Source organism: Triturus cristatus, chromosome 12 (genome assembly GCF_964204655.1).
Source record: "Triturus cristatus chromosome 12, aTriCri1.1, whole genome shotgun sequence".
NCBI lineage: Eukaryota > Metazoa > Chordata > Amphibia > Caudata > Salamandridae > Triturus > Triturus cristatus.
The window spans coordinates 656736056-656761317 of NC_140595.1; the positions used below are offsets into that span (position 1 = coordinate 656736056).

The 25262-nt window shown below is 44.5% G+C and overlaps 1 protein-coding gene across 1 annotated transcript in view; it reads left to right on the forward strand.

Annotated features, from left to right (window-relative positions):
- EMC8 (ER membrane protein complex subunit 8) overlaps nt 1-25262 on the forward strand; it is a 52305-nt gene that overhangs the window by 3117 nt on the left and 23926 nt on the right. Inside the window, exon 2 of the mRNA XM_085638220.1 lies at nt 17071-17147. Within this exon, the coding sequence (XP_085494346.1) occupies nt 17071-17147 (77 nt within the window). The remainder of the gene's footprint in view (nt 1-17070; nt 17148-25262) is intronic.

The window sequence follows — 25262 nt, forward strand, 5'->3', positions numbered from 1 at the left end:
TCAAACAAATATTCCTTGGATTGATGATTTTCCATGGCAAAGCGACTCGATCCAGAGATTGGAGTTTAGAGATCCTGCCTTGGCGCTACGGATCTTGTGCCAACTTTTTATGTACGCGCCCCTTCTTTTCACCGATTGTTTTTGGAGCACAAAGTCTAGCCGCATTTGGGCCGGTGAAACATATTTTGGTAGATGGAAAATTGCTCTGTAACAATTAGCTATTACTATCCCCAGAGCTGTAGCATCTTTACCCTTTAAGAAATTCGCTCCCGTATGTTAGAGTTGGCTGCAATTTTGCACACAATACCTGTAGCAAGGGATTGAGAGTTCGGTCAGGCAGCATTTTCTTCAGTGGTTACATCGCTAGATAGGTCATAATTCCCTTTCTCCGCAGGGACTCCAGCTGGGGCTTAAATGAGCTTTTGTGGTCCAGAAGTATTCCAAGGTATTTGTAGCTGGTTGTCTGGTCCAGACATTCTCCGTCTAAATACCAGTGTTTTTTTTTTTTTTTCTTTTTTCTTTTTATGATAATTTACTGCCATGATTTTTGTTTTCTTTATAATTTATTTTTAGGGCGTTCCGTTGTGAGAAGTTGTTTATCATATTCAAGCGGTGTTGAAGACCGATGGGGGTCCGACTTATCAGCACTAGGTCGTCCGAGTCTACATATAGGGTTTTGAACAATATGAACAGTTCATGTATCCGTGCTAATATTATTGTAATAATAATTGTGAATACACATTTCTAATTAGTTAATTAGCTTTCTCATTCTCACAGTTAAAGTAACAGAAAGTAGGATTACACAGGAAGCACCAGCTCAGTTACCGGTTTAGCACTAGACCAGTGCACTGCCTCTGGAGCAGTGTAATCACCAGCACAGCCCATATTCATCTCAGCTTTCTTAATTGTCTCTGGTGGAATTCTTGGCATGACTTACCACAACCATTCTCTTTACCGTGAGGCAATTTACATCACCACAAAGGACACAGACAAAGGACCATGATGGAGACTGGATACAGCACACCACTTTCATCCGCATGAGATCAATCAAGACCAAACTAGTGGCAATGAAATGGCAGACCGTATTGGTTTGGAGGTTGACATCAAGACTCAAACCACAGCACAAAGACAACCCACTACACATGCATTCACAAAGGCTAGGTTGGACCTCCCACCAAACAAGTTCATCCATGGGAATACATTGCACCTTCTAAATCACTCAGCCACCCCAAATGTGACTTGGGAATGAACTCTTTCCAAGGTGAACCCCAACTGGGAAAACTCACAACCTCGGAATGATGTCCGCGTAAAGTTCTAAAAAGCCAGGTAGCTAGTGAATGTTCTGTAATATAAATAGCAACTTAACAATGTTGAGCTATGTTTGAGCTATTAAAAACACGACCGCAATCCTAGTGTTTCAAACATCAATGTAACAAATAATCTTGTGCAAACCGAATTTACTGATTCATGTAGTGACCTGAATGCCTTTTCGAGCTGGAGATCTATACTCTTAGGACAACAATGAAAATTAACTTATCTCTGCTCCTTAACATTGATAACAGTTCCTGTTGTAAGCGCACATCTTGGGAATTTTCGATGGAAATCCATAGAAAACCTCAGTCAGTTTAAGAAACACAATGGGGCTATTGTTCAATTAAGAAATACAACTTGTTATTATCATAAAACTAAATGTGTAGTTAATTAGATTTCTGCTTTTAACTGAACAGATGGCGGTACCCTTAGCATCTACAGATAGCAAAAATGTGTGTAACATTTAGTTTAATTGTATTTTTAATTTTCAGAGCAATTTCAGAAAGGGATGAAACCGATGTAAGTACAGCTTTGCTTCACCTCCTACAGTTAAGTCAAGTTGTAATTACAGAACCACATCCTCAATTCATGTGAGCACAAAAAACCTCATAATAGTTTAGTCCTTATTAGGCCTAACCGGCAAGGCGTAGCCAGCTACCGCAGCAAAGCTGTACAGAGGAATCATAGCAAAACAGTTCTAGCTATACTGGTCCTTTGGGCTCATTGTGAAGAATGATTCCCATATGGTTGTACTCTTCTGTAATGAAACCGGAACTCAGGATGAATTAGATGGCCCTTTGAAATTCAGGGTGATGAGTTTACTTTAGGTGGATTAAGCTTGGCAGTGATTTGTCTCTTTCCTCATCTGACAGCATTGCCGACTTTCTACTAGTTATTTTTTTCTTGTGCATATTGCTCCTTTAAGGAGATCTTCACTGAGTGGGTGTTGAATTTCAATGCCCGCCTCCTGAGTTCTGTAAATGTAGGTGTCTGGGACATTACACTTTTCAACACCTCACTGTCAAGCCAACAACTTAATTGAGAGGTATGACCATACTCTAAAGGAGATCCTGGAAAAAACGTATGCAGAGGTGCATGGCTGAGGCGGAGCGAAAATTGTCCCGATCTCATGTTTGCTTACAGAGTGATTCCACATGAATGTACAATTTTCAGCAATTCTTATTTTAAGGCAGGAGACTTAAAGCTGCTCTTGGTTTGCTCATATCTCAGTGTAAAGATTTGATTTAGAAAGTAGATGCTTCATTAATCCAGACACCTACCATCCTTAGGAAGACAATGTCTTGTATATTGTTAGAAATGGGATTCTAGTTGGCCATGGCATGCGCCTAAGCCAGGCAGAAACCACCACTCTAGTCCGGGCAAGGGACTTACTTACTGAAGATAACCCCTGCTCACCCCCTTGGTAGCTTGGCACGAGCAGTCAGGCTTATCCCAGAGGCAATGTGTAAAGCATTTGCGCAACACACTAGGCACACCACAACAGAAACTCCACACAAGGTTATATAAAAAAAAATAGCCTTTGTATTATCCAAAACACATTAGAATCATAATCACACAATATACACTGTGCCAACTGGCACTGGGCAATATTCTCAGGGGATTATATACATGACAGGGCCAATAAGACAACTGCCAGAACCATCAGAAACACAAGTAGTAAAAGTAGCACAAGTAGTAAAAATATCACAACCAGTAACTACTGGCAAAATACTGTACTCTGCATTATCACTAGCATAAACACATTATGCAATCTCATTAGGCCTAAAAATCATAGCATGACATTTGCATTATCATCACTTCAGGCATAAAACACATAATACATAAGTCAGCAGTGCACCACAGTACACTGACCAGGTGCATACATCACCTTAGGGCCTTGCGCCCTATCAGTACACCCATAAAGTGCACACAGCACCTTAGAGTAATCACTGAACTGACCCCAGGCCTTAGCGTAATCACTGAACTGACCCCAGGCCAACTGGCCTTTTACTGGGGCTCAAAAGCCCCATGTCCCGCAAAGTTAGGGCGCAAAATGAGGCCTCTCGAATGGCCCCCTGGCTGCCTCAGCAGCGAAAACACAGTGCGCAGATGCCCAGGGGTGTGGAGTACAACTCCACCCTTCCTGAATAAAAATAGTATGCCCCCGTTGTTACAGCTGCCCTCAACCGGCGGGTCAGCTGTGCCAAATTAGCCTGGGCACCACTGTGTTCTGGGGGCAGCCCCTCTCTGGGACTCCTAAATATCAAATTGCCCAAACGTTGCAGCTGCCCGCAACTGCGGTGCACCTGGGAAAAATAATGCAGGCACTGACACTACACGTGCCTCAGGAGCACCAATACGGCTCCAGGCACCGACAATGTGCCTCGACCAACCCCCCAACAGCTGACTCTCAGCCCCCACTCACCGGGGCTCTGTGGGGCTGTTTTCAGCCTCCTCTGGTCTTCTGGCACTGCAAAGGTTCCTCGACAGGTCCCGCTCTCAGCCCCCCTGTACCGGGACGCCTCTCGTGCCCCTGGCGGCAACTGTAATCCTTTGGAGAGCCCCCACTCACCGGGGCTCCTTCTTGGACTCCTTTTGGCAGGGGACAGTCACCTGCAATGTGCCTCGACCGTCCCCTCTCCACCAGGGCTTCTCCTGGCCACACCCGGGCAGCAGGCCCTGCCCACAACCAGGCAGCCTGCCTGGCTTCCGGATCACCGTTCGATCGAGGCGGCTCCTTTTCTAGGTGGCTCCTCACTGCGGGGTGGGCTCCCGCCTCACAGGCAATAACGTGGGGTAGGCTCCTGCTTCACAGGCAATGCGGGGTGGGCTCCCGTCAATAAAATAAACTCCAATGCGGCTGCAATTGCGGGGTGGGCTCCCGCTGCAAAAATAAAGCAAGCAGCGCACAATGCGGGGTGGGCTTCTGCAATGGCACACCACAATGCGGGGTGGGCTCCCGCTCGATTGGCAAAACGCAGGATGGGCTCCTGCTCCAATAAACAGCGCAGGGGAATCCCACACGCTGGGGTTCCCTCACAGCCCATCGCAGCCCAGCATTGCAGACACCCGCGCTCCTTCTTCACCTGGCAGTCCATACATTGCGCTCACGAGGCACTAGGGCCCTCACAGTTAAAGGGGCAGATCTGGGCCCAGGGAGGCCAGCACACAGGGCCCTCCAGCAGGTAGGCAGTCCCTTGCGGCAGTTCCTCCTGGGGCTCAGCAGCAGCAAGCCCCCACATCACAGGGAAACACAGGAACAGCACACACATGGGGTCACAGCCCCAATATTTATATCCCAAATTCCTTTGTCTGCCCTGGCACAGGGTTTGGGGGAACCAGTCCTAACTGGTTCTGGGGAGTGTGGATCACTTTGTTTACAGGGCTCCACTTCCCCTTTTGTCAGATTGGGGCTCTGTCATCAGACACACCACAGGGGGCGGAGCCAACATTCACATAGGCAGACACAGACCTATTCAGGGTTATGGGACTACTCCACCCACTACTCCAAATACAAATGCCCTATTCAGCCTAGCGCTGACTCACCCTGTCTCTCCTGGAGCCACACACACCTCACCAGCCCCTGCCTCTCTAATTATTATTTAATTATTTATTTAAAATATTTATAGAGCGCGGCTGTCACCTGGCAGGTATCCTGGCGCTGGTAACTAACTCCTGGGTTTTTAGACGGGGGGGGATGAACTATGGCTGGCGGGCTTAGAGGGGTGGAGGAAAGAGCCATGTTTTGATTCGTTTCCTGAAGGGTAGGAGATGGGGGATTTGGCGAATATCGGCAGGCAGACTGTTCCACAGCTTGGCTGCAGCTACTCTGAACGATCTTCCCCCAGTCCTGGCCTTCTTACATCTAGGTACTTTCACAAGGCAGGCGTTTGTAGACCTAAGTGTTCTGGTGGGGATGTACCACGAGAACAGACGTTGAAGAGGTCTGGGTCCTGTGCCGTGTAGTGCCTTAAAGACCAAGCAAAGGGCTTTGAAGGCAATGCGTTGCTTCAAAGGCAGCCAGTGCAGCTCGGCCAAGGCAGCGGTGGCCGAGGATCTCCTGGTCCAACCAAGAGCCAGTTTGGCTGCTGCCGACTGAACTCGTTGGAGTCTGTCCAGCAGTGTCGCTGGGGATTCAAACAGAAGGGCATTACAGTAGTCAAGGCGACTAAGAATAGTGCACCTGACTATCAATGCTCGGGCAGAAGGTGGTAGTAGAGGCAGGACTTTGCGCAGTGAGCGCATAAGGGCTGAGCAGGTGGCGACTGTTCTTGAGACCTGCGTTTCCATGCTCAGTTGGTGATTTAGCATGACGCCCAAGTTGCGAACACTGGTAACAGGTGGCGGGTTGTTAGAGTTTTCCGGGGGCCAGAACTCAGCAGGCAGAGGGCGGGGTATGCGGTTCGCGGGACAGAACAGAACCTCGGTTTTCGAGGAGTTGAACTGGAGGGAGTTCCGGTGCAACCAGCCTGCGGTGTCTCTTAAACAGTTATGGAAGGCTTCTAAAGAGATGGAGTCTTCGCCCTCCCAAGAGAAAAGGAGCTGGGTGTCGTCCGCATAGTTTACTGTGGTCATATTGTGCGATTTGATTAAAGTGACCAGTGGTTTCAAGTAAACATTAAAAAGAATCGGGCTGATGGAGGAGCCCTGAGGAACACCGTGAGGGACAGGGGAGAAGACCGATTGGAAGGGGGGAAGGGATACAGCCTGTTTCCTGTCACTGAGATATGAATGAAACCAGAGCAGCGCCGTGCCGTCGATCCCTGCCTCTCTCAGCCTCTCAAGCAAGGTCCCATGATTGACAGTATCGAATGCGGCAGACAGGTCTAATAAAATCAAGGCCACGGCTTGGCCCCTGTCTGCACGCATTCGAAGCTCCTCCATGGCAGTGAGCACAGCAGTTTCAGTGCCATGGGCTGGGCGAAAACCAAATTGGAATTCGTCCAACACGTGGTGCTGCTCGAGGTGGGCTGAGAGGCAGTTGCTGACCCAACGTTCAAGCACCTTCACCGGAAAAGGCAGAAGTTATATGGGGCTGAAGTTGGACAAACATTCTGGATTTAGCGTAGGTTTCTTTAATAGCGGGGTGATGAGCGCCTGCTTCCAGGGGATGGGGACGAGACCACAGCTGAGAGATTGATTGCAAATCATCCGGAGAGTGTGGAATAATTCGTGCCCACATGCTTTCCAGATTTTCGGAGGCAGAGGGTCAAGGGGAGATCCCGAGGTGATGCCCAGTGCCACTTTCTCAAGTTCTGCTTGAGAGATCAAGGGTAAAGCCAGGAGCCTATTCATAGGAGGGCAGGCTGACCTCGGAGAATCAAGATTGGTGGAGCCAGCTTCGGGAGGGGTGGGGTGGATATGTAATGGGGGCGTTGCCAGATTGTTGATGATAGTCTCAATTTTGTCGGTAAAAAACTGAGCAAGGTTATCACAAAGGGTCTGAGAAGGGGGAATGGAGTTTTTGACGCAGTCAGGATGTATAATATTATCCAGGATCTGAAATATACTTTTTGGACTGTTGGCCGCGTTGGCTATGGTGGAGCAGTAATAATTTGATTTACTCTCTGCGATGGCAGATTTGTAATCACGGAGTGAGTTTTTCCAGAGGGCTTTGTTGTTGTCGCAGTATCCGTGTCTCCACTTTCTCTCAGCCTGTTTACAGGCTGATTTGAGGGTTTTCAGGGAGTCATTGTACCAGGGAGCAGGTGCTCTACCTTTGGGTTTACAGTGTTTTAGAGGGGCAACCGAGTCCGCGATGGAGGTAATTCTCGAGCTGAGGGATCTGTAATTGTTTTCCACCGAGCTGGTAGGAGAGAAACTATCCTGCACCTCGAAAACTTTGGTGGAGGCGCTGAGTTTTTCTAGAGCTTTCCAGTTTCGATAAGAAAATTGTGGTGGAGAGTGATTCTTGGGCTTTCTTATTGTGGCGTTGTTGATGTAAAGTTTAATGAGCGAGTGGTCTGTCCAGCTCATAGGCAGAATGTCGCCTACTTGAGATAGACCGGGACTTGAAAAGATAAGGTTAAGACGGTTGCCTGCGGAGTGAGTGGGGTCCTTTATCAGTTGGTGAAGCCCCATGCTCTCACAGGACAGCAGAAGGTTGTCTAAACCTATGTCTAGGCTGCCATTTGGCCAGAGATTGAAATCTCCTAGAATAATAAGTTTGTTATGGGAGGTTGCCATGTTTGTGATGATCGTGAGGAGCGCTTGCTGTTGCGAGAGGGAAAACGCCCCAGGCGGTCGATAGCAGATGATCACCGTAAAGGTGACTCCTGGGTGGCAGTTTATAGTCAGACCAAAGAGCTCGATTCCGGGTACAGGGTCTATGTCAATGGTGTTCAATTGCCACGAGGCTCGGAAGATGACGCCAACTCCGCCACCGCGGCCTTTGGATCTGGGGAGATGTAGGATGTTAAAGTTTAAAGGGCAAGCGGATGCTAAGTCGGTCTCACAGTTGGCATGTGTCCAAGTCTCGGTTAGAAAAAGTACGTCTAGGTGGTGTGACTCTATAAGGAGATTGATTTCAGTGGCATGCTTCGGTAGAGATCTGACGTTCAGGAGGCCTCCTGCGATTAGGCCCTTGTGGGTGAAGTCAGTTAAGGGAGAAGCAGTCTCTTCAAAGGTGAGCTTACCTTCGTGCGCGAACCCTCGTAGATTGAGCAGTGCGTCCCGCCAGACCTGCAATCCAGATCAGGCAGGCAGACACATAGCACACAGATATGCCAACTTTAAGAAGTGCCATTTCTAAAATAGTGATAATAAATCTGCAAACACCACTGCGCAGCATTTATTATTACTATTCCATCCATACCAAACTTGACCACGCTGCTCCTCCCATATCGGGAATTACCACTGAAACTCTTATCAGGGAATCCCCAATGCATTCCTAAGGGAGGGCAGCCTCACAGCAGTGAGAAACCAAAATGGCTGTTTGTCACTACCAGGACATGTCACACACTTAAGGTACATGTCCTACCTTCTACGTACAATGCATCCTGCCCATAGGGCTAGCTAGGGCCTACTTTAGGGGTGACTGACATGCAGGAAAAGGGGGGTCACAGACATGGCACACACTTAGGTGCCACGTCACAGCATTAGTAACAATGCGCGCACAGGCCCTGCAATGGCAGAGGCATGAGACAGGGTTGAAAGTCTACTTTGGTGGGTGGCGCAATCAGCGCTGCAAGCCCACCAGTAGTATTTAATTTACCGGCCCCGGGTATCTGAGATACCACTTTACAAGGGACTGACAGGTTAATTAAATATGCCGAACAGGTGTAGACCAATCATACCATGTTTACCACAGAGAGGACACGCACAGCAGTGCTAAAGAGCCCAGAGACCTAAATCCACCAACACCATGTCAGAAAACAGGCTAGCAGAAAGGCAAAAAGTTTAGGGATGACCATGCAAAAAGGGCCAAGTCCAACAGATATCAATATCCTTCAGTATTCCTAATATAATATAGATGGGGCCAGCACCCAGAAAGAGACATATTTGCTGTCTTACACTGGAGAAGTGACTCTTAATTCAGTCCTGTATACTCCGAGCTGCTTTCGGTTCATTGTTCAATTACCCAAATAAATCAGCTTCTTAAGAATTGTCATTACTACACTGAATAAAATGAAATCATTGCACACATACTATTGACTATGGTTGGGTGATGTTTCGAAATGGCTGGCATTCTGATTAAAGTTTGTCAGGGAGCATATGTATGGGTGAACTCTGTGTTATTACTGACCTGCTAGAGAGGTGCGGTTGTTGTGGCCACAACAGCACAGTAACATTTTCATGAATGAGAGAGAACTATTTAAATAATTCCTACCTTTTGTTTAATTACAGGGCAGTGTCAGAGAAAACCCGGGCTGTCACTGCTTGGGGTTATTTTGTGCAGAACTTCGGATAACCGTTTGATAAAATAAGGATAGAATGCCTACTTGAAATGGACTTGTTTTTCCTAGTCAGTTATTAAAGTAAAAAAGGTATGATCTTGCTCTGTATTCTAAAAATTATCTAGCTAGGTTCAACACGCAACAGAAGACTTTGTGGAAGAAGAATGCTGCCAGCCACACTCTGCTTTATTGGAGATCTTATGACAAGTCAGTGATCAGTTTAGTAAAATAGAAGCCACTTCAACTGAATTGTACAAAGTAGCTTAAATATGAGTTCCTTTAAACCTAGACACAAGATAATGCTTGAAATTGTATGGTCTAAATATCTATTTATGCAAAAGTTTGTGGATCGGTATCCACTCATGGCTATTCCCTTCCTGTAATGTTCTCTTTGTTCAACTGGGAGGTTGTATGCAGTGTGACTGATGTACTAAGGCACGCTTCTCCAATGAGTAGCTAGTGAGCGACTGCCAGTGTTCCAACTACTTTTAAGTACCTTTCCTGTGTCCAACCCACCTGAATGAATTTGAAACATTTGCTTGGCTGAATTAATATATGTGTATCACAATTAGAAAGTGTATATTAGAGATGACACTGTGTATATTGTCTGAACTCACTAGCTGATGTTTGGAGAAAAATTGTTGAATTTCCAAATTATATTTAAATCTGATGTTGAATGATAATTCATGTGGGGTTGGAGACGTATTACTAACATTATTACCTTGGTGCAACAGCCATCACAGCTATGGCTGCTATGGATTACCCATGTAAAGGCATTACAAACTGAAAAATCCCTTTTTACTTTACTACTGCAGGGGTGTGGAATTTAATAAAATATCTACTTGTCCATGGGGCAGGTTGCTTCATGAATCTACTTGTTCTGGAACAAAATCCACTTGCCCCTTCAGTGCCATGTAGTGCAGTGACAAATTATGGCAGCAACCTCATTATATAAGAGCTCTGATATAGCCTCTCTGATTATGCCAGGGCTCATACCATAGTAGTGTTTAAATACTTGGAATCCCCTTATGTTGCCACGTTTTTGCAGATCTACATGTTGTGGCAGAAGGTAGTGGTAAACAATAGTCCCAGGGTTAGAATGCCCTTTTGAGTCTGTATAAACCTACTAACTTGCATTTTTCAAGGGTTTTCAACAACTCTTCTCTCTTTTCCCGTACTGAGAAATGTTGGAAATTTACTCCTGACAATGGCAGATGTAAACCTTCTTCCAGGGTTGGGAGAAAAGTGGTTGGAGGGAAAGTGAACTTGCAAACACTCAGATTTTCGCACGAGGAAATCTAGACATGCATATTTGCTCATGCAGAAATGCAGTTCACAGATATTATCTAGGAGTACTATTTCTTGTACTACTTTTGTAAATTCTTTGGAATTCACAGAAGCCGTATAGGTGCACTTAATGCAAGGACATATACCATGGGTTCACTTTTGAGTCTTTCTTTAATAATTGGGCCTCTAATTTGGTCTGGTGTTGACTGACCTTTTGTGTTTTATTAAAATTCTCTCTCCCTCCCCCGTGAGTGACAGCATTCTGCTCTTTCACAAGGAGCATATCTGCACACAAAGTAGTTTTGTTCAGTGGCAGTAACTACTGTGGCAGTGTGTGCGTTTTGAGACCTAAAAACAATTTTTGCTTTTGCAATGTTTGTTATAATGGTGAGGTCTCACACCAATAAGGTTTTACAAAAACCAAGCCAAAGCAAGTCACTCATTGACAAAACTAAAAAGCTGACCACCAATTTCGGACCTACTGGCTGTGCCAATGTTTGTTTATTTTTGTTTCCCATAATCTTATTGAAACTGGTTACACTGATTTTCCATTATGAATATTTTTGGTAAATACTAGCATGCTTCAAGACATCTTACCAAATGATGCTGCAAAGAAATGGTACCTGAAATTTTACAGTAGTTTAGCAAAATGTTTTTTTTCCTGCTTTCGTTTTTTATGAACATTTTATTTTGAAAGCAAAGAATCATAAATCTTTCTTTCAAGCTTCTGCAAATCAGAGAGCGTTCTGGGAGCATTATACATAGCCTTACTTTAATAAAATTTGAAAACGTTGTGGGAAGTTGGCCTGGTATATGATGTTCACTAATTAAAGTGACCACCTTGTACCATGCCAAGCAACCCTTATGGTGTGGTTGTAAGTCAACCTTTTCGGACCAGCTGCCCTAGTGGTAGCGTAGGCTAAGCAGTCTTTCAGGCTAAACTCGTTTAGGCATGTTAAGCAAGCTGTTTTACCATATGTAACCCCCCTTTATACCAATGAAAGGACACCACACAGATATATATTCAAAATATATATGTATTTATTACTCAAAGTATCCCCTAGACTCTTTATGAGCACAGGAGCACAAATCGTTAAAAAAGAAAGTATTACAATATACAGAAGTTGCACTTTATATGGATAGGCCCTGGTGGCCGCTCAAACCATATACTAAAATAGTGGTATAAGTACCACGAACAGGAAAGGGAGAAGGCCTAGGGCCTCTAGAATCTCTGGGCCTACAAGGAGCTAGCTTTAGTTAGTGACCAGGAGGTCCACGGGTCGCGTGTGCAGTGAGGAAAGTTACACGCGGGCGCCCACAGGTTTCCAATGGGTGCGTAAATGTTCAAAAGTTACTGCTAGAAGGGTCTCCTGGTTGGACTACGAATTCAAGACTTCAAACCTAGACACTAGAGATGTTACTCTACACTTGTGCACCGGAGTGCCAGCTTTACCTCACCCACAGGAAGCGGGTGCATAGGGCACGAAGTGCGTCGGGTTTCGTCTATCTGTTCAATGGAGCCTGATGACAAAGATGCTGCAGGCGGTCGGTCCAGAAGAGATGCGGTGGATCCAAGGGTGGATCGGAAGTGTAGAAGACCTGTAAGCAGAGGGGACAGTGTTCACAGTCACTAGCCAGTGACCGGCGTGGCACCAGGTAGGTACCAGGCGATGTCGGGTGCAAACAGGTGAAGAGGTGTAGCTTGTCTCTGCAGCCACGTGGTCCCTGAAGGTCGTCAACGTCCAGGAGTCGGTTCACGAGCTGTTCCACGCAGGCTCTCGCTGTCGGCGGTGTCGGCGACTCAGAAGAAGCAAACAAGCCTTGGCAAAAGCAGGAGTCGCAGGAATCGAAGAAAGCTTTTAGCTCTGACCAGCAAGGTCAGAGGGGCTGCTCCTTTGGAGGGAAGCAGGGGCCAGTCTGGAGCAACCAGACCAGCGTCGTAGTTTTTCAAGATGGTCGCCAAGATGGCCACTAGTCAACGGACCAGTAACCGGTTAGGCGCGTCGAGTCGCGAAGTGCAGAGGGGCCCCACGCAGATCGTGGAGATGCTGGAGGGCTCACCTTTGGTGCAAATGGTGCTCGGGTGTTGGGCTTCTCAGGACCCAAAGCACAACTCGGAGGGAGCCTCTGTTGTCGCGCTTTCAGCTTAGTCGAGTGTCTTCCAAGGTGGCTGGCTCCACGGGTCTCGGTGCCTCCACGAGTTCCTTCTTTGCAGGGACTGTGGATCGGGCGGTGAGAGGTCTGGAGGTCCAGTCCTTGTCGGTCTCTGGGCTCGGGCTCCGGCAGGAGGCGGCGGCAAAGCAGACGTCGATGTGCTGGATGGTGCTTGCGTTAGCAAGATGGTCACTCCCTGACCATAGGGGAGATTTCCTTCAGTCTTCTGTGCAGCAGAACGTCGAAGTTCCCGTCTTCTTCTTAGTTTCAAGTTGATTCCAGGATGTCTGAAGTCTTAGGACACAGCTCCTACCTTTAAGCGGATTCTAGGGGCCGGACTACCTGCTAGGTCCCTCCCTAAGGGTGGGACCAGGAAGGGGGGTGGTTACACCCCCAATCCTTTGTCCAGCTCGCCCCAGGTCTGGGGCTGGTGTGCCCCAGGACCGGTTAGAACTGGCATATGCACCGAGGCTCCTTGTGAGCCTCAGGCATGTCTGTTTCTTTTCAAGCCCTACCTGACCAATACACAAAATCCTGTCTGGGGTGGTGCTCGCACCTCCCCTGGCAGGAAACCCTTTGTCCACGTCTCCCAAGCTGGAAGGACTCCCAGCAGCAGGAGGGCAGACTTGTGTCTGTGGTGGCAGCGTCCATTTTGTGGAGCTGAGGCTATGTCTGATTTTACCCGGGTTTCAGGTTCTGTACATGTCGTGTCCCTCTAGAAGGGTGGAATGCTAACCCCGTCGCCAGAATTGGCGAGGGGTTAGTATTCCAATTCGTATGATACCTTACTCGACATGTTTTGATAAAGCCAAACCAAAGATAGCATTTAACTGCGAGGTTCATAATGCACTTAAGAGTATATGGTATGGCGATATCTGGAAACGGTAGAAGGAAGTTGTTCCGACCACTGCAGACAGGCTCAGCTCATGCCAGAGCACCATCTCACATGAAACCAAGCACTCTGCCTTCAGGATTGTTAAGGCCTGCCATAGGAGTGACTTATAGGTTAACATGTGTCCCATTTAAGGTTAGGTATAGGCATACTACACCTAAGTAAGAGGTGGATACACCAACTTACCCCAGCTGAGTGATCAGCCAGTTGTGTCAAATTGGAAGGCCAGACCAGGGGTGGCATAATACATGCTGCAGCCCCTGGGAGGCCTAGGGTACACCTATGCCCTGGGTACCTAGGGTACACTGTACAGGGTCCAATAAGGTGATCCTTACCAATTGTGTATGTACCTAGGGTACATGGAGTCCATTTTAAAGAGAGAGCAGATAGGCTGAGATCCTGAATGGCAGGATCTCAGGCCAACTAAGTCGAAAAACCAGCTAGACACTAGGCAAAAAGTTGGGGGTAACCATAGTCAGATATCCACCTTCCTACAAACGTGTATACATTTTTATACTGGAACCACTGTCAGTACTGCAGTCAGAGCTTACAACATTTAATTTGAGCGCTCACCCTAATAATAAAGGCTTTCAATTAATGAACCATGAATACAAGTTTGAACAGCATTAACATATGGACAAAAATATTACCTTAACTGCAGACCGTGCCCTTCCCTGATCCATAATGTGGTACTGCAAACTGGCAGCCAAAGTGTTTACGCTTCAGGGGGTTGGGCCTACTTATCCCAAGGACAAAATACACATGAAAACTTGTTGCCCTTGACCCCAAACAATATTTGCTGGGCATCCGGATATAGTAATTCCACATCCCTGACTACTGGCAATCCTTTCTTCACTGACATGCTTACGGCTGATAAACTTGCATAGGGTTGCCACTACTGTAATTAATAGTTTGGGATGATTTTCACTGACCATAAGCAGTTCTTATTACACAAAAAGTTGGAGACCCCAGTCCTATGGAGTGCCTAAACTAAATAGTGGCCCTTCCCCATATGGTCTTTGTCCTCCTTTTGGGACATGACCACTCCTGGTACTGTGACCTGCAGTGAAAGAAGTGAACACTATAGTACTTGGTGCGTGGAGAGTGCATACCTCTGTCAGGAAGGAAAAGGACCATCACAACTGACTCGGTTCATCATGAAGGTGGCCTTAAGGAAGTGGGCAGCTCAAAAGCCTCAGGCACATTGAGGCCCAGCTGACCAGAAGAGACCAAATACCTTTCTATGCCCTCTGAATATTCATGACCTGCAGGGAGCATGCTGCAACTGTGAGTAAGGTGCACCCATGTTGTTATCCAGAATGAAGTAACAGTTGTTTTCCGTATATATACTCTAAATATGTACACAATAAACGCACCATCTGGTCATGTTTAACACATCTGTTAACAATGTCCATAGAGGCTAAAACATTTAATCAGGAAACTTCTCTCTCACATAAAATCTAATAGATAAACCCTGATTGATGGGAGATGATGAGCAAAGAGACCGTATTCTTTTAGTCCTTTACAATTCTGAATTAATTGCAGTTTCCTTATAGTCAATTTTCAAACAACATTTTAACTTTTCACACCAAGTTTTTGTTCAGTTTGTACCCTTCAACTGAATAGACAGTAATTCTGGTTATTGCTACAATGCCTATATCTTGTTTAACAGTGCCTTCATCTAAGGTCTGTTACGATAGTTAACATTATTAAGCAGAAGTATATGGCCTATGCTAGAGTTATTATATACCTGGCGACACCTCATCAGCTCTGATTTTGCAATAGTTCCTAACAATAGATTGTTGTTAGTCAGTTCTCTTTGCAAAAGGGAAAGGCAGGGTATTGAGACTCTTGGGTGTGTGCTAATTTTGTTGTTACTTGGAGAAGGCAGTGCATTTTGTGGTTTTCACAAGCAGTGAGTATCTTGCGGATGTTGCAGAGGGTGAACAACGAGCTGATAGCCTCAATGCTGTACAGGTGTCTTCGGTTGTGCTCAGATATGGATCCTTTTGAGATTCCCAGAGATGATAAAGCACTGAGACTTGTATGTAGGATTTGGTGGTATTGGACTGTTGGTACTAGTTTTGTTGTCTCTGTGCTTTTCACAGTACGTAGCATTTTGCTGAGTTCATCCTTTAGGTATATGAAGCCTTATCTTAACAGGACCAACGTGATACTTTTAATTCACTATGCAGGGATGAGGATCATGTTGGTTCCTACAGCCTGCACACCAGCAATGTCAGCAGGATTCCTCCCATGAGACAGTGTGTCTTATCCCAGCATTCACAACAGAGAATCTGATACAGTTGCAGGAGTCGCTAGTGTGCACCTCTTTGTGTAGTGGCACCTGGCCACTTCAACCAAGTTAATTTGCTAAATACCCAAGCCTGCTGAACAGTCTTACTCTAAGGAGGTCTGCTGATGCTGGAAATGGCTTTTCAACCCATATCATTTCCTGAACCTTTTGTCTTGCGTTCATTCCAAAACGTGACCTTTCTTTTTGCTTCTGTCTTTTATATATTTTTTTAAATGATAAGTGTTACCAAATGTAATGCTCGCCTTATGCAAAGGATAAATGTGCTGCACTGATTTGGCTTTTGTAGTATTTAAAAGAAACACTGAACAGAATAAAAGATAAATATTGGCAGGTGCACCTTTCTTGCCTATGTGGGGAAGCACCATCTTCCACAAGCCTCAGCCCATACTAAAAGTTCTATACTACTGTTGGTGTTTCTGTTGAATTTTAGCCTCCAATTCACTAGATGTGGTCTTCTGACAATTACACAAGCTCAACATCAACAACTTTAGGCTGACTGTTGTTGGGGAGAATTGAGTACAGTGTGCCAGAGGAAACACATTTCAGAACTGTATCTTTAAGATAAAAAAGCACACATGCAGCGAGCACGTCTCCATATGGTTGATCCTGTTGAGCCTAGTCGCATGAGGATTTAAGTACAGAGTGCATTATTTCTCTCCTTCAGAGACTGAATAACAATGGAAATGTCACTGCCGAGAACACCTATCAAATGTGTGCATAGTGACTTCATGGGTGCCCCATAGTTTCCCATATGAGGTCAGGTATGTTATTGCTGGTATCTGCATCTATTTAAAGTGGTTTAGACCCATGCATAGGTTCATAAAGTTCCACCACGTGCTCCTGGGCCCTTAATCTTCTGAACTTCCGATCCAAAACAATCTACCTTTTTCCTAAAAAAGTGGATTGTTCCACCTACAGAGGCTGTATGTTTATGGTCACCATTTACAAAGCATACACCTCAAATGTTATAATTGCTTGGCACTTCACTTTAGTCTTGTTTTAGCCCGCCGCAAAATTCTCATGTAGTTAACCCCTGCCAGGTTTAATAGTGTTAGTTTCAACTCAAATTCAGTCAGGTAACATATGTTGCACAAATAGCATGAGCTTCATGCCAGTTTTGGTTTACATCAGCTGGAAGGTGACGATGCCGAATGGGATTTTTGCTTTAAGCAGCGTTTCTTTTATTCTTAACTTCTGTCGTTCTTTTTTTGTAGATTGATTCTTGGTGCAAAGAAAATAACTATGTGATAGCTGGTTACTACCAGGCCAATGAACGTCTCCGGGACCACAGGTGAGTTGGTAAACTTTGTTTACTGCATTGGGAAGTGATGTCACACTACTCCACAGAACATTTTGACTTTCGGTGAACCTTCCTTATGGGGCTGGGAGCACTTATTTTTTTTTTTTTCTTTTTTTTCAAGTGTTTGCTCCCAGTATTTATTCTTAATTGACACAGAGCACCGTGATGTGAAATTTAAATGCATATTATAAGATGGAGCTGACTGGAATAAAACCCGTATGTTCTCTTGCTGCCACCTTGGTAATCTGTTCTTTCAAGCAGTGGTGAAATAGGTTCCTCTGTTTCACAAGCTATGCCACTAAGTGCCGACCCACCGTTGTTGATGCCTGGTGTGCATTTGGGCGACCGTAATCTGAGTTGCGTACAGTGTGGTGGGTAGGTCACGACTATAGAAACATTGGGGTTTATGGTTTGTTTCTTGAGATCGTGAAATAAAATGATGCCCAATTGCTCATTTTGGTAAATTGGGTTGTTGAACGTAATAATCTCCAATATTCTGCAGAGCGACGTGTGGTGGAACGTGTAACCTGTAAGAAGAGAAAGATTTTCAGAGAAGATTACGTGTGCAGTTGATTAAACAACTAGATTAAAGATCTACAGACCTGTCAAAGAGCAATCAAATTTAATTGCTTTTAGTCACATTATTTGAAATAACCGTTTTATCATTTGGACCTTGTCGGGTATCCAGCATTCCAAAATGCATTGTCAACTAGCTATGCTCTTTAAGGCTAATGTATAACCTTACTGGTATTCTCCTTTGTCTTCAACAACGCATCTTTAAAACATTATTTCTGTAAAACCCCTTGTTATGCTAGGCAGTAGGGTACACTTTATTTAGCCTGAATCCTGTAGCAGATATCTTGCAACTCATAAAAACGTTGCCTCTGGTACAAAAGACAGCAAATTTCTGTTTTCTTCTTACCTGCGCATACATCTGTGATAGAAAAAAATGGATATTACCTTTATAGGATTACCAAACAAAGCAAGAGATACATTTCATCTTGCCGAAGTAAATTATTTCCAACTTTCTCTTTATTTCCCCTGTTTATCATTAAGTAAAACATTGCTTTACTCACCCACATTAAATTTGTCCAACTCATTTTAAAACACTAACTATCTGGGTGCACATTACTTTCTGTTTTTGTGTATATTTAGGTGCATAGTCAGCAGAAACAAAAATACTTCTCGACTCGTTAACTTTAGTTCTCTACCTTATTTGTGATCTTCAGTAATCTTGAAATAAAGTGTAATCTCAGCGTCTGTTACCAATCCAGTCCATTCCAAAACTAACCTCCATTAGATACTAATTATTCAACGTCACTCTTGTATGAATGAGTTTTGCCCTATCTTGACACCCAGGTTTTCTGCATTGTATGTGCGAGAATTTCAACATACAATTAGTGAGTTCAGTGAGGTTTGTTAATGTTGTAGATTAGGTTAGGTCCTCAAGGCATTATGCATGATCGATGCAGAGTGCAAGGATCTATCCAAAGTACCACATAATGATTTATAATCTATGCTGCTTCACAAAACCATCTTTGCCTTAGATTATTAAAACTAAGACAATTATCCTCAATTAATAAACCTTCAAAAACACGTGGTGCCATTCGAGTTAGATTGAGATTAACTGTTCAACAAGCGTGTTTTCGTGAAGTTCTCAATTGCATGTCTTATGTCTCTAGTAAGACTGGATGGAGCCAAAAGCCCCAGTCAAGTGGACAATTCCTGCCTACTAGCCCATTATGTGCCATACTCTAAGCTTTTCCACAGCCCACTTTTGCCTCAGAATATTATAAATAGGCTAGTTATTCCCGATTAATGAATCATAGAAAAGATATGAGATACCATTCTACTTATATTGATATTAAATCTTCAAAAAACGTCTTTTATTGAAGCTCTCAATGCAGAGTAACCCCCTGTCTTGTACAGCCAGTAAGGGTGGATGGAGCCACAATGCCTAAAGAATAGGATTACTTCTGTGAAATTTGTGTTCATATATTAGTTGCCCGTAACTTGTAAATCTCCACACAAATCACATTGAAACAGTAATTTATTTTAGAAATCTAAATTGCTTTGATAAGTCGTAGCGTTTCTGAAAATAAATATGAAGAATATAAAACCTAACCTTTAAAAAGTATATAGTGGATTAAGGACTTCGCCCCTTACACCACATCACACTAAATTTACTAGCAGCAAACCTAAAGTCTGTCAATATTTTGGGGCAAGCCATCCTTTCCTTTCATTTTGGTCATGTCACTTTTCACCAGGGTGACTTGGGTTCTTTGGGGCTTAAAATAAATTAATTCACTTGAGCATAAATAGTGTCTGTAGGAAGCTGGCTTTTTATGTAGTGGGCCAATGTAATGACATATGATGCAAAAAGTCCAAACAGCGAGCAGCTTAGTCTTATCAGAGGGAAGTATTAAGCATTTATTGCACACACAGAGTCAATTAATGAGATACACACTCAAATAGAAATACAAAATTCATTTAGAAAAATAACACAGATTTTGATATCATTTTAAACACCAAGATCATCGGAATCAGGTAAGTACTATGAGTTATAGTTTTTACAGTAAAACAATAAAATGCTCGAATAATGGTTTTTGAGGTATGAGCCTCAAACGCAATAATGTTATCCTATGGGAGAAACATACACTGCATACATGTACTTGCGAACAGTTGTTGAAGGTGCCTTTTAGTACTGAAGGCACTTAGGGGCCAAGGACCAAAGAACCACCAGCAGTTTGGATTTACCTGCCCTGGTGTCCGGGTGCAGAGGTGCTGGTCGAGTTGATTGCCTCGAGCACTACACGTTAAAGTCAATGGAAGGGTACCTGTAACAAAAACGCAGCAAGTGGGGACTTGAGGTCAAGTCCGGCAGAACCCAAAGGGGGCTTGGCTCGCGAGGGTCTCTGGAGCAAGAAGACAGTCATTTTCTGTGGACCCGGCCTGGGGGGGTTATGGTTCTGATGTGTTTTGTCCGGCGGGTCGCTTGCGTTTTATGCTTTCACAGTTGTCATCTGGTTTGCAGAGGAAGGGAAAACAGGACAGCTGGGCCACTCTGGTCATGGGTCTTTCTGGCCTTTAAGTTACTCAACTTGCAGATCGGTCTTCCACTGCAGTAGTGTCTGGTCTGCATACAAACAAACATTAGTTGATGCAGGTACTCTTGTACCAAGGGTATTTGTGCAGAGAGGCTACTAGAGGGTCTAGCATCTCGAAACTTGGTGGATAGACTGTTGTAGGTATTCTGCTCTGGAACACAACAGTGCTTGGGACCATAATACATCAGTATGCAGGGACTGTGTCGCCATACCAGATCGGCACCTATGTTGCCAGAGTCCGACTAGCTTATAGTGCCTCACTTGCCCTCCTAACCTTCCCAGAGAGGCAAGTGGTTTGGCTGCCCAGAACACAACACTCTCGACCCTCTCGGGGATCTCGGTAGCAGGTCATCCCCTTTCGGGCTGTCTCTCGCACTTGTCCACCATACACAAAACTGAGACACGAGAGAAGCTTACATTTATTTAAACTATCGTACTCTAATAAGCAATAACTGCACCACAATTGGAAAACATACAGGTCAGTATTATCATTCGCATGATTAGCAGACCATATACAATGAAAAGCCCTGTGATATTAGCTGACAGATTTGCCTAAACCCACCCCCCTATATAAGCAAAGTGCTATAATCTAGATCTCTGGGCGTAGTGTCAAACCCCATACCTTAGCATACTTAGATGGATGTTGTGCATTCCAGCTGAAGCAGCACTCTTGTCTCAAAACCTTAGCTCTATCTGCAACTCTCCGCTCTGTGTGTTTTCAAAATGGCACACCTCGGGTTATATGCGGAACATGTGTGTTCAAAAACAGCAGCTGGGTTTCTCTATTATGTCTAGATGCCATTGTTCGACCACCGAGAATAACAAGGAGCAATGTTGTTTGATCTCCCCTAGGATGTTCCGAATAAGTCCCAGAAAAAGAACAAAATAAAAAAAACGTGCTCACTATGTGTGAAAATACAATGTGGCACAAAAACAAGCATGATATTTGGTAACGTGTGCAAAGCAAAAGTGGACTACAAAGTGCATAATTTAGCTAACATAGGAAAAATGACAATGGGCTTTATAGGGAACACACTACAAGACGGGTCTGACCATCTAGAGCAACAAAGACCTCCTCCCGACATGTTGCTCCCTCGGTGGGCCCGATGGCCAACAACACGGTGTACCAAGTAGATGCTGTTGGTGCGTGCAGATTCAGGAGGATTGCTTCTCCACCCCAAGAGAAATGGAAAATGGTTGTTGAAGTGCTGGGCAGTCCGCCAATGGTGTAGGAGTATGCACAGCTATTGGATGAATTGAGGCTTTGCAATGGTTGCGGTACCAGCAGCCAGGCCTGGTTTGCGGCCAATTTCAGAGCAGATCCTCTGTTCTTGCGGTGGCAGCTCTTCTTTGTCCTTCTGTTTCCAGGTAGACTAATATGAAGCTCTGGTGTTGGGTGGGGGGGGGGGGGGGAAATACTGAATTCAGGGGTGTTTAGGGGAGTGTAGGGCTAACGGGCTACCTACCCCCTCACTATATGGGCACTTTCTGTGAGGAGGGGGCATAATCTTGACCGAGATTCTTAGTTTCACCAAAACCAAGATGTTGAAACCCTTCTTTGACTGTCCATTTCAGGTGGCCCACCTTAGGGGCGTGCCTAGCCTATCAGAGTGACACACCTTCTAACTAGATAATTCCCCACCTGCCCTGGGTGCTGCCCTGGTGCTGGATGGGCCCCAGGGCAGGGGGTGGCATTCCCCAGGTTTGATGGGCAGCCAGGGTCGCATATCAAAGGCACAGAGGATTTGAAGCCTCTGAGATTGATATGCTAACTCACTAGCCATTCTGCTGAAGGAGGTGTGGACACCTTCCTCCAGAGCAGGCATTGCTTCTTGCCTCTCTGCACGGGTTTGACCTACAGGGGGTCAGAAACTTGTCTGCGGTTGCAGGCTGGACAATACCAGTTAGCCATCACACTAGAGGGCCAGTAGGTTTTCAGGGGGCATCTCAAAAGTGCCCTCTGGGTGCATGTCGAATTAATTCTGATTCTGGCATCAGTGCAGATTTGTTGAGATGAGATGTTTGATACAAAACACCATTATTTTCAGTGAAGCCATTCGTTATGTAGTTAGGTAACTCGTAATGATCAATGTTGAGTAAATACCTTAAGATGGCTTCCTTATCACTTGCAATGCTTAGCAATGGAACTAGGCATTACAGAGACACATCTACTCATGCAGATGTGGATGTGCCCTTACATGTAATAGAACGCACCATGCCTTAGGGTTCTAAGGCCTGCTGTAGGTGAGACTTGCATGTACTACACAGAGTGTACAGGGTCATGGCACACAGGTAGTATGCTGTGTCATGTTTTCAGAATGGTTTGCACCATTTCACGCATCCTGCAATGGTAGTCTGCATGCAGTTTATGTGAGGGTCCCTTTCGATGGCATAATACATGCTGCAGCCCATAGCGACCCTCTTTAGTACCAATTCCCTGGGTACCCTAGGTACCATTTACAAAGGTGCTAAACTCCTTGCCAATTGGAGTACAATTGAGCATATTGTAGTTTTTAGGGAAAGAGCTCTGGCATTGGGACCTATTTAGCAGGGAGCCAGTGCACATCCAGTCAAGAACATCCGTACCAGTGGGTATAAAATGGGGGTGACCATGTCAAAAAGGGATACTTTCCTACAGTGTCCATATCAGTGTAATGACTTTTTAACGGAATGGCCTAAAATGAGTTGCACGTGCAGGCCTGTGTGGTCAAATTCAACAAAAAAGGACTTCGGTAATGATTCTCAACAGAGCATGTGAAATGGTTGTGTTGTTCTTCTTACATAGGCTCTTTGAATAAGGCTTCTTTTCTTAATAATGCGTGGCCACTGTTGGGTTCAGCCCCTTAAACGACAGAATTCAAACCAAGCATCATTAAGCTGAGCCCATATTCACAAACCTTTTTTTCATTGAGTAGGGTGAGTTATTCCTGGAAATTAAGGAATACGTCCACATTAATGCAAGAGTAAGTCCCATCTACTTTTAGAAAAGTCCTTCTGAATGTTGTCAGTGGTGCTGTTTACTTGGCAACCTGGAGAACTAGGTTCTTACTCTAGCTCCCTCACTTGACAAAAAATTCAGGAGGTTCTCGGCAAATAACTGACAAATCATGTGATTCAGAGCAAACTCCCTTATCTTTCCCCGCTAAAAATTGCAAACATATACAATTTAATTCAATTGTAAATAGCAGAAATGTAATGCAACTGTTTAATTCAAATGTGTAAATCCACAGTTGATGTGTATGATCTTGTGACCTTCTCTCAGCACCCTATTAATGTGCACTAATACATGGCTACCTTGTTAGGTTTGTGATTATACAAACACCCATACATATATACATGCAAACAATCATGCCCTTGGAGTCTGTGCAAATGGTTGATTGATTGGGTACTTTAGGGTTATTGAACCTGCTTCCATTTTGCCTCTCCATATGGTGAAATACTGTCTGTGCTGTTTATGAAACCAGCTATTCATAAGTGCGCTTTTAACTGGGCACCTTACATATACTACACATAGTGTACAGGGTCATGGCACACAGCGAGTGTGCTATGTCATGTTTTCAGAATGGTTTGCACAACTTCACGCATCCGGCAATGGCTGTCTGCATGCAGTTTTTGTGTGGGTCCCACAGGATGTCATAAAGTATGCTGCCCACAGCGACCCTCTTTATACCCATACGCTAAGTACCATAGGTACCATTTACAAGGTTGCTAAACTCCTTGCCAATTGGGGTTCAATTGAGGTTTTTGTAGTTTTTAGGGAAAGAGCTCTGGCACTGAGACTGGGACCTGTTTAAAAGGGAACCAATGCACAACCAGTCAAGAACATCCGTACCAGGGGGCATAAAATGGGAGTGACCATGTGAAAAAGGGACACTTTTCTACAATGCCCATTCCAGTATAATGACTATTGAACGGAATAGCCTAAAAGGATGATGAATTTTAGGAGTTGCACATGCAGTCCTTTGTTGACAAATTGAACAAAAAAGGACTTCCGTTGTGATTCTCAATGGAAAACATTGAAAAACACACTGCATTCCTCATTTTCAGTACATTAGTTGGGCAATGGAGCATAACGCCATATATTTTTTTTGGGCGGTTCAACCCCAGGAATCTTTTGACCTAGGCACCTATAAGCAAGTGGGTTAACCTTCTCGAGTGCATGCAGTATGGATTAATAATGTGAACCTTTTGAGAAAGTTAAAACCCACTTGCCCGGTTGGTGTTTTGCAGTATTTCGGAATATTCCATCGGATATCTAATGCTGCGCGAGTTCTAGGTCATTAGCCATGTGAGACATTCTTAACTAGTAAGTGCTGAGTAAGCGTATCTGGAATTACGTGTTTTATTCCTATATTTGAGTATGAGAAATACAATCTATAAAATAACCATTCTTTTTAGCAGCCTCAGCAGCTTTGTTGGACTAGTTGAAATATTAGCATCTCACACTTAAGACTTCCATTCCCTGGTGCTGCTGAGGAGAGGGTTTGTTGAGTAGGAGGAGGAGTTTGAAAAGATAGCCATGTAGTTGTAGGTGGATGATTCAATAGATGGTGTAATGAACGAAGCCTGGTATATAAACTGCAAAGGTAAAAATAATTTTATGTGAAAGTAAAGTGCTAATAAAGTGTATGTTTTGAATGATTTGGGTGAGTAATGTATCACTTAATAATGAGCAGTGCATTTGAATGCTCTTTTTAATCCGACTTATTGATAATATTCGAAATAAGAAAGCAAAAATACTTCTGAAATTAACAGTGGAACCTTCTTACTAGCAGCACCTATCCTATTATCACTCCCAAATTCATATCCCTTTTATGTTTTTTTATATCAAGGGTGTGTGTGCACACCGATCAGCACCCACTGTCACAATGCTCGTTCCCGCAGTAACTTAATCAGATAAACCAAAAGGACAGGTGCACCACACAATAGCAAAGCCAATCAAATGGGACAATTATACAGTCCAACTCCAATCAATAGACGGATAAAAGTTCCTTGATTT